The sequence below is a fragment of the Labrus mixtus genome, chromosome 6 (genome assembly GCF_963584025.1).
Source record: "Labrus mixtus chromosome 6, fLabMix1.1, whole genome shotgun sequence".
Classification (NCBI taxonomy): domain Eukaryota; kingdom Metazoa; phylum Chordata; class Actinopteri; order Labriformes; family Labridae; genus Labrus; species Labrus mixtus.
The window spans coordinates 6,476,216-6,491,873 of NC_083617.1; the positions used below are offsets into that span (position 1 = coordinate 6,476,216).

The 15,658-nt window shown below is 39.5% G+C and overlaps 2 protein-coding genes across 4 annotated transcripts in view; one reads left to right on the forward strand and one right to left on the reverse strand.

Moving 5' to 3' along the window:
* The window catches only part of wdfy4 (WDFY family member 4), a 51,039-nt gene that overhangs the window by 3,505 nt on the left and 31,876 nt on the right, over positions 1–15,658 (reverse strand). For both annotated transcript variants that reach the window (XM_061039682.1, XM_061039681.1), the window contains exons 47-58: positions 15,252–15,366; positions 14,624–14,709; positions 14,472–14,534; positions 9,286–9,328; positions 8,194–8,313; positions 7,969–8,092; positions 7,630–7,739; positions 6,068–6,218; positions 4,626–4,717; positions 2,902–3,111; positions 2,692–2,812; positions 834–991 (exon numbers count right to left, since the gene is read on the reverse strand). In XM_061039682.1, coding sequence (XP_060895665.1) covers positions 834–991; positions 2,692–2,812; positions 2,902–3,111; positions 4,626–4,717; positions 6,068–6,218; positions 7,630–7,739; positions 7,969–8,092; positions 8,194–8,313; positions 9,286–9,328; positions 14,472–14,534; positions 14,624–14,709; positions 15,252–15,366 — 1,393 coding nt within the window. The remainder of the gene's footprint in view (positions 1–833; positions 992–2,691; positions 2,813–2,901; positions 3,112–4,625; positions 4,718–6,067; positions 6,219–7,629; positions 7,740–7,968; positions 8,093–8,193; positions 8,314–9,285; positions 9,329–14,471; positions 14,535–14,623; positions 14,710–15,251; positions 15,367–15,658) is intronic.
* Positions 9,399–14,049, forward strand: lrrc18a (leucine rich repeat containing 18a). 2 transcript variants are annotated; one of them, XM_061039687.1, is made up of 4 exons: positions 9,399–9,711; positions 10,820–10,905; positions 11,013–11,132; positions 12,714–14,049. In XM_061039687.1, the coding sequence occupies exon 4, from the start codon at positions 12,718–12,720 to the stop codon at positions 13,528–13,530; it is 813 nt and encodes a 270-aa protein (XP_060895670.1). In that variant the 5' UTR covers positions 9,399–9,711; positions 10,820–10,905; positions 11,013–11,132; positions 12,714–12,717; the 3' UTR covers positions 13,531–14,049. The 2 variants fall into 2 exon arrangements, with proteins under 2 accessions (XP_060895670.1, XP_060895669.1); XM_061039686.1 differs by lacking the exon at positions 9,399–9,711 and having other exon boundaries at positions 10,442–10,905.

A 15,658-nucleotide genomic window follows, 5' to 3' on the forward strand; every position in this document is an offset into this window, starting at 1 on the left:
TATTACATCTTTTATCAAATATGTTGTTGTGGCTCAATTAAAATGATTTAATAGGAATGTTAAATACATTCAAATGTTTTAAAAGATGAGACAACATGTTTTCAGTTACATTATTCACAACACCCTATGATTTAAAAGAGGGCTGACACGGCCTTTGTAGTCTGAATCTGTTTACGGAGAAGGTCACGGCTTCTCAATGTTCTCTGGCAATGCGTGATATTTTTGTGCGGTTGAAGTTGTCGTGGAAAGTCAGCCTGACTGTTCTTTCTTCTTTGTGTACATGTTCTATGCAGAATTTCTTTTCATGTATTGAATTATTCCTCACTGTTGTAAATATTTTTCACCACATCTTTGGAGGCCAACGTAAATAAATTACACTAAAAGTAGTTTTTTGGACTTTGCCTTGTTTTCCCCAGATGTTAGGGTGTTTGAAAGAGAACCTGGATATGTGCACATACCACTGAAAACCACAAAGAGTCTATTGTATATTTTACCCATAATGCACCAGATGCGCAAAACATTGTGTGTGGCTTGAATGAAACACAGCGAGATGCTTCAAATGTTTGTTTTTTAATTGTGTAAAAATGAATTTCTATAAATATGTGAAATACTGATACTGAGCATCATCTTATGCATAAATCAAAAGCAGATAAACCTTTATGTTTTATAAGTTAAATCAATCTATTAGATTCTAACAAAAAAACAAATATAAATTTCTAGGTCAAACATTGTAGGTCTGCAAAAGATTTGTGTTTTTGTCATTTCAGTTTGAGTCATGTAAAGCTTGTAGATTAGAAATAAGATACATCCTCATCAGGGGCATGAAAACAAACCTTCTCTGTGGCGTAGTGTCCGAAGGCACAGCTGTTGTCAGGGAAGCCCCAGCTGAAGTAGCAGCCCAACTGATGCGACACGAGGAGGCGGTTTCTCTCCAGCACCACGACCTCCTTTTCCACACACAGAATCTGACCTACCGGGCCCCTCGTCAGCTCTGCAGAGAAATGTAACAGTGTAACTGAGAAAGGGGCTACATCAACGACAGAATTCATTCACCACTCATCATATGCACCCTTTAAAAAGTTAGGCAGTAAGGAAACTATATATGACCTCATTCTGCCTTATGTGTGTGTCTCAAAATAAACTTGCCTGGTCAAATAAAGGCAATGGCTGCTCAGAAATGTGACATTAGAGTATCCTAGTCTACAGAATTTCATTAAACTGACCATAGAAAGATGGTCAATTAAAACAGATATACTCTGTTTAAAGAATGAAGACGCCTTGTCCAAGGGGGAAACCTGCATCCTAGACATCACAGAGTCTATACAGTAAGAGAGAGAGAGTGTGTGTGTGTGTGTGTGTGTGTGTGTGTGTGTGTGTGTGTGTGTGTGTGTGTGTGTGTGTGTGAGGAGTGAGACAGAGAGGCTGTAATTGTGTCTGTAATTGACCAATTCATGCAGGGACAGGCAGAAATCATTACATCCCATAGTGTCGTCTGTTCTGCTTCTTTCAGGGGATTTTTAGAAGCAGAAGTGTCTGCACTGGTCGTAGCCTTCTTCCTCCTATTCATCTCTATCTGCTTATTGATCAGATCAGACACTCTAAGATTTAATATGAAATGTAATTTGCAGGAATCCCTCCCTGAGCATTCACAGATTCATCTCCTCTCCCTCAGTGAGCCTGTAGGGATATTCAGATTATTAAGTAGGGCTCAGCGGAAGAGTCATCTCCATATTGTAGCTCTAACAGATAGCGCCTTCCACCTTCCATAGTGTAAATTAATCTATGGACACGCTCGCTCCGTTTTAACGATTCCCTTTAGGCGGCGAAACATCGTATATATAATAATTGACATCAGAGATTGTGAGCACATTAAAAGGAGAAACGGTGATGCAAAATATCGCTGAATGAAGACGACGACGACAACCGGTTGAATTCTGTTTTCTCAGCCTGCGATAGATATTTTGATCCAGTTGTTTGGATACATCTGATTTTTATCAAAGCTTTGATGATTTGCTTTTATTTTGTAAAACATTTCAGAAAAAAGGCATCTAAGAGCATACATTATACGAGGCTATCACCCAGCAGGCGAGTGTCATAGCTAAGCACAAAGAAGGTAGAAATATTGATGTCTATACTTCTTATTGTTTTTTATATTTCTTGTGTTTCATATTTGTTATTATTTTCATTTGTACCTATTTTTAAATTGATAATTTAAATGTCTTCCTATTTCTGTTATATTTGATCTCTCCCTCATTTTAGTGCACAGACATTAAACGTGGTGTCAATCTTTTCAACGACCGTTTTGTAGAAGTAAAATAAAAGAAATAAAAAAAAGTCAAACAAGAACCTGGAGCCAAGAGTGAATTAAAAAAGTATGGAGGTGGCAGGTCACATGGGTATGGGCGGGGTCAGTGTGTTCACTGTATGACCAGTAGGAGAGAAAAGTATAGCGTGGTTGAAATGCCTCGTAATGTTTTTGATCACTGATTTTTTTAATTATACATTTTTGCATGTTATAACTCTCTGATCATCTTTTCCAACGTATTTTGTATTTTCTCATGGATGTTTTTGCTAAGCTCGTCAGACGCACCAGGTCCGTCCTGAGCCACTCAGCGACTTCTTTGTTTTTGATGGTCGCAACAATTCCTCTAAGGTTTAGATGTTGAGACGAGCTGTTTGAGCTAGCTGTACCTCTGAACGGCTGCGCTGTGGTCCTCATTTTATCCAGTTTGAAGAAAAATGGAGTTGGCTGTTGTGGGGATCCTCCGTCTTTCTTGGAGCCACTGCGAGGTGGATGTGGCTTGGTGAAGAGCTATGAAAAAAAAGATGATTCTTATGATGATACAGCTGCCTGCAGGAAGTAATAACATTGGCACAACTCTCCCTCTGGTGTGTTTTTACCTGTTTGGGAACCTGGCCAAAGTTGCTGACATATCCCAGTATTGTACTCTTGATGATTGGATCCTGAGCATCCTTCCTGCCGCTCTGAGCGTAGAAGTAAGGATGGTACGTGTTCACACTCTCTACAGCAGCCGGGCCTTGTTGCCGGTACCCGAAAATCAGGTCGATCCACAGGTGGAGGTGGGAACTCACATAGTCACTTTCCAAGGCCTTAGGGAAACAGTGCGGGAAATTGTCGCACAAACTAAGACCACAGAGTCAATATTACAAAAGTACTATACCCCGCACTGTGCAGTCTTAAAATACAGCAGTGAGCCGGGTTATTACAGAGGAACCGAAACCATCAGTCAAACTGTTAATATAAGAGTTAAGAAACAAAAGAAACTTCTATGTGAATGCACAACCAATCAGATTATTCAGGTGGAGTAGGAAGTCTCCAACAGCAGAGCGGTGTTATGAGCATATATCCAGGTTTGAGTTAAAGAATAATTTGGGCAGAATTAGCAAGAGATTGGTTTTGAAGAGTAAATAAGGAAAAGTGGGCATTATGACCAGCATGTGTATCCCTGCATCCAAGGATAATAAACCCGTCCTGGAATATCAGGAAACCGAAAAACACAACACCCAAAAAAACATCATAACGAGGATATATTGTTCTGAGTTAATTTGTCTATGGGAGAAAAAACAATCTTCCAAAGTCACTAATTTTATGAGAATGGTGAGAATGGTGGGCAATATGAGTAGTTCAGTAGATTACAGAGTGATAACCATCTTAGATGCCCCAGGAACAGAAAAAGGGAGGGTCACACTGAAGAAACAAGAGGAATAGAGAGAGAAGAAGAGATATTATGATGACCTGACACAGGGAAAGAAGATAAATGAAGTAAAGAAAGACAGAAAAAAGGAAGCAAAAATGAAAGATAGAAAGACAAAAAGACAGATGGACGGAACCGCAGAAAAAAAAGACAAAAAGAAAGAAAAATGAATCAAGGACACGTAGAAAGACGGGAAGAAACAAGTTCAGCATGAAAAGTGAAAAAAGAGAGGACTGAAAGAAAAGAGAAAGAAAGAAAATAAAACACAATAAAGATAGAAAAAAGGAGAGCGATAGGAGAAGAAGGACAAATAGAAAGACAAATAGAAAGACAGGAAGAGAGAATTAAAAATAAAAAAATAGTAAGAAAGAAAGAATAAAAGAATGACGACAGACAGACTAAAGACAGAAAGAGGGAGAGAGAGAAAGAGAGAGAGAGAGAGACTAAAGAAGAAAATATTCAGGCAGATAAAAAGGCATTTTGAGAAATGAGGAGTCTTGTGCCTTCCTTGAATGGTGTTAAATGGGCGTTCTGTCCTTCAGCGTCCTTCATCTGAACACCAGATAAAAAGCCTTTTCATGCATTTCTTTGATAACAAAATGAATCTGAACACTGTTGTGGAAGAAAGCAAGTTCTAAAAGACTCAATGGGACACGATGGCTTTGAGAGAATATGTGAAAAAGGACCACTGCAGTGGTGAATAAGATCTGTCTCTCATTCTGTGGCAGAGAAAATAGAGACAACCAGGCTGACTGCAATCAACACGATTACACTGGACACTTGTGTAAGATACTGTAACAATGCATTTTCTGTGTAAATACAACAGCTAGTATTGATAAACATTATTAGGTCTTGTGGGAGAAGACCCTCTATGTAAGAGGCAGGCTTGGTGCGGTCGGTGTCACTGACCTCTCGATGGACTCTAATGAACTCCTGGGGGTCACCTTTGGCCCACGGAGGCAGCTCCACATCGCCCAGAGGGGTACCGTCCTCCATACAGCCTGAAAGAGGTGTGACAAAACACAACATACATTATGCATGGTAACAACACATCACTATGGGACAGCTTTTTAAATAGTTTTCTCCCCCCCCCAATTGAAAATCTATACGGCAACATTCAAACGTCCTTCCAAACGTTAGCTTCTCATATCACGCCACATCCACCACTACAGAGTCTCCACCACAAAGGCCAGGGTTTGACTACTATTTGAGCCTTTTGTAGCGTGCTATTCCTTCTCTTTGTTATCATGTATTCATCAAAAAGTCTAAAAATATACACCTTAAAAAAAAAAAAGCAAAGGAGTCTACAAGAAGACTCCAAGCGTCATTTCAATGAATACGGCAGGTTAAATCCATTATTGGCTGTAAAACCAGAGAATATTTATCTTTCGAATTATTTTATGTACCTCCATGTATGTCCAAAAACTATTTTTAAAGCTACACTGCCAGGATGTTTCAATCATCTACGTTTTGCATGTTAATCATATAAATAGTATTGGATATTAGGTTTCAATTACCAGTATAAGTTATGGACAATTTACTGACCTCTGACAGTTTTCTCTGTTGTGCAGACGTGTCATACATTAATTTATGTATGTATGTTTATACATTAATACATGATCAGGCCCCACCACTACTCAAATAGTGTGTAGGAACAATGCTAGGGAGACCAGGGCTTCAGCCAAAGGTGACAGTTTGGCTCCTGTATTTTTGGACAATCAGCATTTTCAGTTAGTCACAGAAGAGTGGCAATCAATTCCCACCCATATCAGAGATGAGTTTCAGTATTTGTAAAATATAAACCTCACAGATTTTGTGTTACCAAGTCAAAGTCCTTGTATGTGGAAATGTACTTGGCAATAAAACCCGATTCTGAGATTGTATGGAACAGCCTTTAAGAGAACGTGAAGTTGTTTTGTAAAATGTCATTTTTGATGTGATATCCTGTTTGTAAAGTTTGTATTTTTTAGTAGTTTGTGTTGTGGGATGTTTTTTTTTTTTTTTTTTTTTAGATCTAACTGCCTCAGAAACATAGATGTGAAATTAGCTTTATAGCTAACTCTGGCTCAACAATTGTGTTGTGCATGGCCCCTGTTAAACAAACTAATAAAACTAAAAAATGCCTGTCAGCCACAAACAGGGTAGGACAGATGGTTCTAGTTGGAGGATAATGCATTGTTTTTTGATCTTTCATGGGATTTGTGGACACGGAGAACAAAAAAATACAACGATGCTTTGATCCTTATCCATGAGGAGGACATAACTCAAAAAGAGGCTTTAAAAAGGGGAAATGTCTTCACAGGAAATTCACACGTTCATTCAGATAAAGAGAGCATGCTTTAGTGTCTGACCCAGCTGGATGTGGTTGGAGTTGAGCAGGAAGTCCGGCAGGTAGAAGAACTCCGGGATCAGCTCTCTGACGTCGCTCATGTTGTCTCTGGAGGCCGACTCCCACTCCTTCTTCACGCTGTAGAACATGCGCTCGGGGATATCAAACCCTCCCTGTGTGGAGACAACACACAACAGTTGCTCAGCATGTTGTGGAAACCAAACTTTGCAATCGGCATATTAATAAAGTCGTCTGCCCGATTCGGTGGAGAGAACCATATTTTATCGTCTTCATTGTATTATGTAAGCAGGAAATATTTGCAGCTGCCGTTTGAGGGAAGCTTTTCATCTTTCTTAAAAAATTCCATAATCTACGAAGCAAACCTCGTGAGAGAGAATGTAATTTGGAGTAAAACAATTACCTCAATGAATGAAAATAGCATATATAGCGCTAAACTCGGTTAGAGATGTAAATCCAGTTATGGATATTACTACACGGCTGTTATGTGCTTCAAAGATATAAAAAAAGGCGCTGTAATTCACCAGACTAACATCTTTATTGCTTTATTCCGAGTATCAAATATGCATGCCTTTTCATTATAATCAATTGGATGCTGTATTGTAAATTGGTAAATCTGTGGCTATTTGCATTGGCTGCTTTTAGATGCTTTCTGTAATTATTTGCATATATATTAAAATCTTTCTGTAATCTGCTTTCATACCAAAATCAAGCTCGGGAAAAAGGAGAGAAAAACCGCTCATTTTGAGGGGATACTTTTATGGACTTGAGAGCTTGTATAGCCTTCTGACTACTCAAAGTGTTTCACCCCACATGTCACATCCACACACTTAAAGTGACCATCACAACTATCTAATCCCATTCATACACATTAACAGGAGCGGGAGCAATAAGGGGTTAAGTGTCTCGCCCAAGGTCACATCGGACATGTGGCTGCAGGAGCCGGGGATCGAACCCCAGACCTTCCTGTTGAGAGACGACCGACTCTACCAACTGAGCCACAGCCAATATAATATCGATTCTATGTTTGACAGAAAATCCTGCCAAAGTTGTGAATGTCCATTGACTGCAGTGGTTTGCAGGAGGTTCTTAGGAAAGTGGAATCGTAATAAAACACAATACATTTGAATTTCTTACATTAGTCTAGAAGATTTAAGACAGTTATGAGCAGTGATTGTATTCAGAGTATTCCCTAAATTAGGATCTTTAAGTTGTAGATGTTTTGGATAATGATTGTTTTGCTCTGTGACTCAGGATGTGTTGATTTGTGTTTGTAATTGCTCTGTTTTATATCTGTTACTTGTTTATTGTGCTGCTGTCGCTCTTTTGTTTTTAGACTAAAAACTCAGACCCAGAGAACAGTGATGTTTTATAACTACGTATTTAAACTGTGACCTGCCGACATACTGCAGATTAAAATCTTAACTCAGCTTTAAGTTAACTAACTAACTGACATCCCAAAATTCCCAGACCAATCATTTCAAATCCCAAAAATAATAAACCACGATTTGATGAATTTGGATTTATTTCATTGGACTTTGAGGTGTTTGGTGTCCACAGCCTCACCTGCAGAGTCTTGAAGGTGTGTGAAAACGGCTCCATCCTGACAAGGAAGGAGGCCACGATGATGGCCGAGGAGTAGTGGGTGCAGTAGTGGCAGCGTGCCAACATATCTCCTGCAGAGTAAAAATGTTATTTAGTTAAGTTATTTGTTATTTTAGAAAGAGGTGTGTTCATTCTCATCACAGTGATGACGTGGAAAAATAAACTTTCAATGGTGGTCTTGACTGATCTAAATTTAAAATCTGGAGTCCGCCGAGTAAAAACGCTTTTGATTCTGAGACCGATTTGGAGTACAACAACACTAGAGTGAAAAATAAAAAAAGGACAACGATGAACACTTACCCTCACACTCGGTGTTCTCCACTTCTTCATATCTCTGAACGAACTTTTGTTTCCGTTTCTCCGTCTGAGCTCCCATTGGCTTAGACAGGTCACGGAAAGTTGCAGGATTTGACAGATCGAGAGTCTGTCAAGGGAAGAGGTAAACAAAAGTTGTAATACTTTTATTACCATATCAACAAATATGAACGACGGTGAAGACAAACGCGTCATTGTGTGTGATGTCACCTCTGAACGGTAGTCAGCGAGGACCCAGGGGAAGACCGGGTACTGCATGAGGTCATTGTACGTCCGCCCAGCGATGGTGTTCAGGTGCATCAAGTACTCAAAGTTACTTATTTCCCCTCTCTGGAGGACAGAAAAAAAAAGAGTTATACAAAGGAGACAACCACATTACAAAACACAAGAATACCACTACAAACATGGAAGTCTTGTTTTTTCTTTTTTTACTTTGTCAGTATCAAAGTTTCATAGAACATTTTGCTAAAACAGTTTGATTGTTATACAAAACACTGAAATCAACAGAAAAATACATAAAAATACAAATATCAAAGTTTGACTTGTTAAATATTTGCACCATATATAAAGAATAATTTATTTCTAATGTGGATTTTCAATAACGGGGGATAATAAAAAAGTGTGGATTTTTTCCTTTTCCCTTTATTTTTGTTATTTATTGCATTTAATGAAATATGTTAGTTCACATACGTGTTTATCTGTGTGTGTGTGTGTGTGTGTGTGTGAGAGAGAGAGCGTTTTTCCTTATTTATAATAGGCTTTGTCAAGAATTAAGATCAATTGGGGGGCACCAGTAGTGTATAGTTAGTGCGTGCGCCCCATGTACAGAGGCTGTAGTCCTCAAAGAGGGTGACCCGGGATCGAATCCGACTTGTGGCTCCTTACCCGCATGTCAGTCCCCACTCTCTGTAACTCTCTCTCTCTCTCTCTCCCTGATTTCAGACTCTATCCACTGTCCTGTCTCTAAATAAAGGCATGAAAAAGCCCAAATTAAGCCTTTAAAAAAATAGAATAATGATCAATTAAGAGTCCAGTAGTGTGTGAGTGCACTCTAAAATCTAGCGATTAAATGAGTCTTTACACTGTGATATGTAGTTACCTAAAGTTTGGGGTTATATAAAATCTATGAAGTATTCCCTTTAAGTCTTTATCATATTTGAAAGGAAAGTGTGTCTCTGTGTATCTGCTAAACCTATCTGCGATTCCTAATGATGTCCAAAGAGTTAGAAGTTAATCTGTGAGCAAAGACAGATAAAACACACAAAGACAAAACGGGTGTCGTGTGCGTGTTTATTTCATTACCTGCCATTTAACAAGGGCCGTCTTTTCAACCACTGGAGTCTTCCTAAAGCACGGTAAAAAAAAAAAAAAAAAAAGAACCTTGAGTTAGCATCAGAGGCTGATATGAGCAGTGCCTAGCAACACAGTTATTTTGCTTGCACTGTTGCCTAGCAACCAGTGTTGAAATGTAACACAACAGATTCCTGAAGCAGGACTTGAGTGAGGGAAACAGAGATTTTTGTGTACACAGCTGTAAGAGCAGTTACGGGACCAAAGGTGAGCTACAGCAGGACGCATAAATTACGAGTAGAGATGTAGCGCGGTGTCTTCTGTAGTTTAAGAGGAAAATATAGTGACACTGTAACTTTGTCTGACAAATCTCCATTGACAAAGTGAGCTTCTAAAGACGAGACTAGAGTGATATTTTGCTTTAAAAGACCTGTGGAGGTAAGTGATTCAAGTCAAACAAGAAAAATAAAAAGAAACTACAAAGACTAAATAACAATATCAAACTGAAAGCTTAAGATCTTGGAGTGACAACTGATGCAGATCTTGGTTTGATGGCGATGTAAATCAATCAATTTTATTTGTAAAGCGCCGGATCCTAACAAAAGTTATCTCTGCTAAATCTGCTGGATGTTTAACAGGCACATAGAAACAGCAGCACGTCACTCCTGTGCCTCTCAGGTTACACTGGCTGCCCGTTTTCTATGATGTTGATTTTAAGATTTTATAGATTTTTAAAACCTTTGAGAGCTTTAAATGGCCTTCCTACAAAATATATAAAGGTGTCAATGTTTCTGGGTGTTTCCTGACATCAGTTGAAGCAGCCGACTTGTAAAGACGACCGGCCCCCGAGACTGTTTCTCTGGCAAACTGACCATTACAATAAGACAGGCCACATCTTTAGTTTATTTTACAACCTCTCCTAAATGTCCTCCTTCCTCCTTTGTAAAGAAGGTTCTTCATTATCAGCTGCTTTAATCCTGCGTTTAACTCTTTGTCTTACATGTCTTTTTTTTCCTGCTGTTTGAAAATCTACTTTCTTTATTGTTTTCAGTATTTTTGTAAGCACTTTGTATTCCTGCTAAGAAATGTGTTACATAAATAAAGTTGATTATTAAAGGATGTTCTGCTCCATAGCTAAGATAAACATAACGTTCTTCTCCAGCTGTCTTTTTTTTTTTTTTTTTTGTTCAGTCAGCTTTTTGTTCAAAGACTTGAGTAAATTGAGCAATCCCTTTAACAGACGCTGTGAAGTTGCTCTCTAACAAGCGACTGAGTAGAAGTACTGCTCCGTCAAAACACCTCGTTTCAAAATCCGGTGCCAGGTTTTGTTTTTGGATGAAATTAACCTCCAGACACATCTTTGCATTAACATCTTTACATCGACCTAAACCTGTTTAATCCAGACTGAGAAAACATTAAACCGCTCCTGAAATCTCTTCCCCCTCTGTGGCCACTAACATAGCAATAAAGTCCTGGCGCCAAGCACCCCGGTTGCTAAGTAACACTATTAAACAAGAGGAAGCTTGACTTTCCCTGTTTGTTGTAGGGAGGTGAGGGAAATGTTGATCCACACAAACTGTGCTTTCCTGACCTTCTCTCTCTTCGCTTCATCACATGAGACAGGATTACAAGGTATGTTGTGCACAACTTCTACATGCTGAGTGAAGTTTTAAGGTGTGTTTTGTTTAACTGCTTTAACATTGTGACTACACTTATGGGAGTTTTCTCTTCACACACAGAGGGGACAGGCTTTGCAATAAATGGCCAGCTCACAGGAGAAAACGCTTGGTGTGCTTCTCTATAGCTGAAGACGTTTACTTGATTACAACAACTCCAGGGAAGAAGGACGATAAAGTACAGTGAGTGTGTCTTCATTTAGATTTTAAATGTAAATGAAAGTTTGAATCAAAATAAGGAAGGCGAAGCTACTGCAATGAAAACAAGATTCATGCAAAGGGCCTTAAAAGCAGGTTTGTAAAATACTTTTCTTAAAGGTACAGATCTTAAAAAAGGTGAAGAACCAAGAGCCTCACCTTTTACATTTACAATGTCAGACTGTTTAAATGTGTTAAAAACCTCCTTTATCATAGAGGGGAAGAAGTTTGTCTTTAACAAACAAAACATGCCTTCAACATCCTCTTTTTATTCAGTAGGATTCTTCTTAATTCCCTCTGCTTAAACAGCTACAGTTTAAACCATAATATATACTCACTGGTGCTTAGCGGCAGAAAAAGGTAATGAATGGGTTGAGAAGCCCCCTCGTAACACGATGATCAAACACTGACTGAATAAGAGAAGCCTGATGTAAGCTCTGTATGCCTGCGTCAGAGTGACATCTGTTAATGTGAGATCTGAAAAATTCAAACACTTTTCTTCTTCTTTTCTTCTTTTTACAAATGATTTACAGACTTGTGTTTTCCTCACACGCCACTCATTGAATAAGTTGTGAGGTGACTGTCTCTGTGCACTGTTTCTTCTAACACCAATAACACCTCCTCTTGTCCAATAACTCCTGACCACATTGTTCTGTAAAACTACACTAAATCAATCATTGCATTTGGCCCAGGATGTGTTATCTAATTGCAGACAATAATTTCATGCAATAGTTTTTCTATAGGAGGTTATAATAGGAACAAGCACCGGTGGATAACCTCTCTCATCCTGAGGATGATGAATGAGGCGAGAGAGGGCCTTGGGGTGTAACACAGACACAAACAAACACACACACACACACACACACACACACACACACACCTTGCTCTTTCAGACAAGGAGGGGAGAAGAGCGAAACCCTCATCACACACCATACACCTCCAAACTATCATTTATCAAAGTGATTTGACTCTTTGTGCACATGCACTGTAGTACAGTACATCTATGTATGTCAACACGCACACACACACACACACACACACACACACACGTATAGACACACACACACACACACACTCTCCTGGCCTGAAACGAGCTAAACAGCTCAATCAGTTGAACGTGGAAGGAGCATCAGCACTCATTTGTTTCTGCTGTATTAACCAGTGTCGCCTCTCTCCTATTGTTCCCCTGCATTAGCCTTAATTAGAGAGTGGTGCTCTTAAATACACCCATGGGCAACACTGGGTGAGCACACACTAGTGCAGACATAACACTGTGACACACACACACGTGCATTCACAGAGAAAACACACACACCGCTCAGGCACTGATACCTCAGAGAGCATGCTTTCACTACTGCCCCGGGCCATACATAAGCCCTTTGAATAAATCACATCAGCCTTACACACACATACTTACACATAAACATGCACACAACACATCTATATGCTATAGCACTGTGTGGTGGTGAAGCTTGGACAGCCTCTTGGGAGCAGACGATCACAAAAAAAAAAGAGGCTCATCTCAAAATTAAATTGAACTGAACATTTATTTACTGTGTGTCGCAGTGCCATGCCCAAAGGAAAGGGAGCCAAAGGGACAAAGGTGACCCTCAAGATCGCCAAAAAGGCGATACGGATGACCCAAGAAGGACGGCGCAGACTCACCCTCAGCAAGATGGGAATAATCACTTTCCCGAAGTGTATCCTCAAACTCACCAACGTGGACGAGTTGGATCTCAGTCGTAACATGATCCGGAAACTCCCAGATAACATCGGGAGCTTCTCGTCACTCAGGTGGCTCAATCTACACAGCAACAAACTGGAGTCTGTGCCCGAGTCCATCGGAAACCTCGCCGGATTGACCCACCTAAACATCTCAAACAACTGCCTAACATCGGCAGGTTTACCCTCCACTTTGGGTTCTTTGGCCGGCCTCAAGAGTCTCAATCTGGGTTTGAACCAGCTGGACACCCTGCCCCCCTCCATGGCAGCTCTGGACAGTCTCCAGGAGTTAGGCCTCTTTGATAACCTCTTCACTAAGATACCAGAGTGCTTGAAAGAGCTACATAACCTCAATAAGGTGAATACTAAGAGAAATCCTCTATCCTATACTCAGGCAGACATTGGTGGGATGTTAAAGGAAAAATCAGAACCCAAAGAAGAAGTGTTCCTTGTCCACAAAAACAACCTGTGTGGAAAATGCTTTAAGAAATGTAAAGAGCAGACAGAGATGAAAGCAGGAGGAGGGAGAAGAAGAGGAGGAAGAGGGGGAGATGGTGACATGTGTGAGGAAAAAAGGAAAAATACTTATAAAGGACTCATGGTGCCAAACTCAGTGGCCGCAGTCAATCAGGATGTGTGGAGAATAAGGAAAGTCAATTAAAAAAAAGGAGCTGCAGGTTTCATCTTAACCTTTAGTTGGAGCCTTGTTCAGACTTAAGACTTGTGATCATTTAAGAAAGACGCAGCGGTGTGAAGTGATCAGCGGTCGACTCTAGAACAAAGGGCATGTTACTTATGTTGTTTAACAGCCAATGTGCTCACAGGGGGAGTCAGCCGGACAAGTCAGATACAAACTGTGAGCTGGTGAATATAGTGGAGGTTTGGATGAAGGAAAAAGTGGATCACCTCATCCTTTATTTTGGGAAAAGCCTTGTGTGTTTGACTCAAGATGTAAAGATATAACAAGTATAACAAGTTTGTTAACGGTCCATTCACACTCACTCGCTCCTCCCCTGGTCAAGCAGCAAGGAGAAAGCAGCGGTGCTCAAATAAGAATGAGGTTGAATGAGGAAAGCACCGAAACAGAAATAAAACTTTTTTTTACCAATTGTTTTACAACAGTTCTATTGCACAGATAAAATCTGCACAACTCTTCAGTAAGCGGATGGATTTTGTTTGAATGCAATTGCATTTAATTGATGATCTTCAGCCCTTTATGTGTAAATTAATCTCAGTCCAGCAATGGGTCAAACAGAAACCCAGACCTGCAACTTTAGGCTTTAGGCTACATGCATCCATGACACAGACAGAACGCTGACACCGTCTCCTCTCATTGTTTTGGTCTTAATCTGGAAGGTTTCAGAGCGTTATGCACCAGCACAATGCACGTTTTACTTCATCTTATCATTAGTCTTCGGTCTGAACTGGTCTTAAGGCAGCCCGTAACACTTTAACAGTATTTACACAGCATTTGAATTTATATCACACATCTACTTTATTGTATTTTCTAAGTTTTTGATTCAATAAAGACAAGAGTCCTACATGATGCAATGGTCTTAAAATATCTTTGTTGGATGACTGTGACAACATTTATACTCTTACCTGGCATTCGCAATGACCTCAGCAACCCCTCTGCCTTTTAATGCCGGCACCACCATGCACAACCTGCACGGGGAAACAGTTAAGATGTGATTCAGAATAGTATTTAAAAATATATACATACATTTTTTCTCTCAGGAATATTAATGTGATACCTTTTATACGCAGAAACGTGGTCTCTATTCACGAACACCAGGAAGGCTGAATGCCCAGTTTTCATGAAGACCTCGATAGCATTATCCTGAAAGTAACAGGGAGGCAAAGAGGAGTTCTTGTAACTCAAGACGCAGAAATCAAGTAGAGTTACAGGTATCTGTTGTTTTGTCTCTAGAAGGTATTTAAACCAATCCGCTCCCTTCAAAAGAATACATCTCTCTTACAGAACAACTCATTTGGGTTTATTGTCTTTGGATGATATAACACAAAGATATAAACAGACACATTTATTCTAAATTTCTGTTTCCAAATTAACTTTCAACATCTTTATATTTTACTCCAAGTAAAATATAAAGTATTTTTTGAGTATGAAATCCTGGCTGATTGTGGGCGGGGCTTCTGGACATAGAGCTTGTATATGCTGAATTGTCTGTACTCTGTCTATTTGTTTAAAAGGCATTACAAATCACTGAGCAATAACAAATGCAAACAAAAGTGCATTATCTAAAAGGTTAAGTAACTGACATAAAATTTTTATATTATTAAATTAAATCCTGTGTAAACATGATTTCAATCAAATGCATGTTAAACAAGGCATCTGCTGCTGGAGCATTTTGGATGTCTGACCTCTAAAAGGAAACGCATGAAGCGGGCCTCCTTGATGTCCTCATAGGGCCAGTGCCTGCACCGGGCTGTCAGCTGCTCTTTACTCAGCATGCTGGAAATAAAGGAATCCCTCACACTGACAGAGACAACGAGAGACACAAAAGATGATAGACGATGCGTTAGGACAACTGAGCACATGTGGGAATTAATGAAGTGCAGAATTTGTTACCGTAATTAAGTAGAGTTTCAAGTACCTGAACATGAGTATTCATTTTTCTGAACCCTTTAAATTGTACTTCCTACACTTAAATAATTTCTGCGTCTTACATTTATAAGATGCTTTTCTTTTACATTTTAAAACCCACATTTTGTGTATGATAATTGAGTATGATAATTACCCTTCTTAGATATATTTTATGTATAATAAT

Coding starts and splice junctions, on each gene's coding strand:
- lrrc18a (XM_061039687.1), top strand. CDS start 12,718: ATGCCCAAAGGAAAGGGAGCCAAAGGGACAAAGGTGACCCTCAAGATC.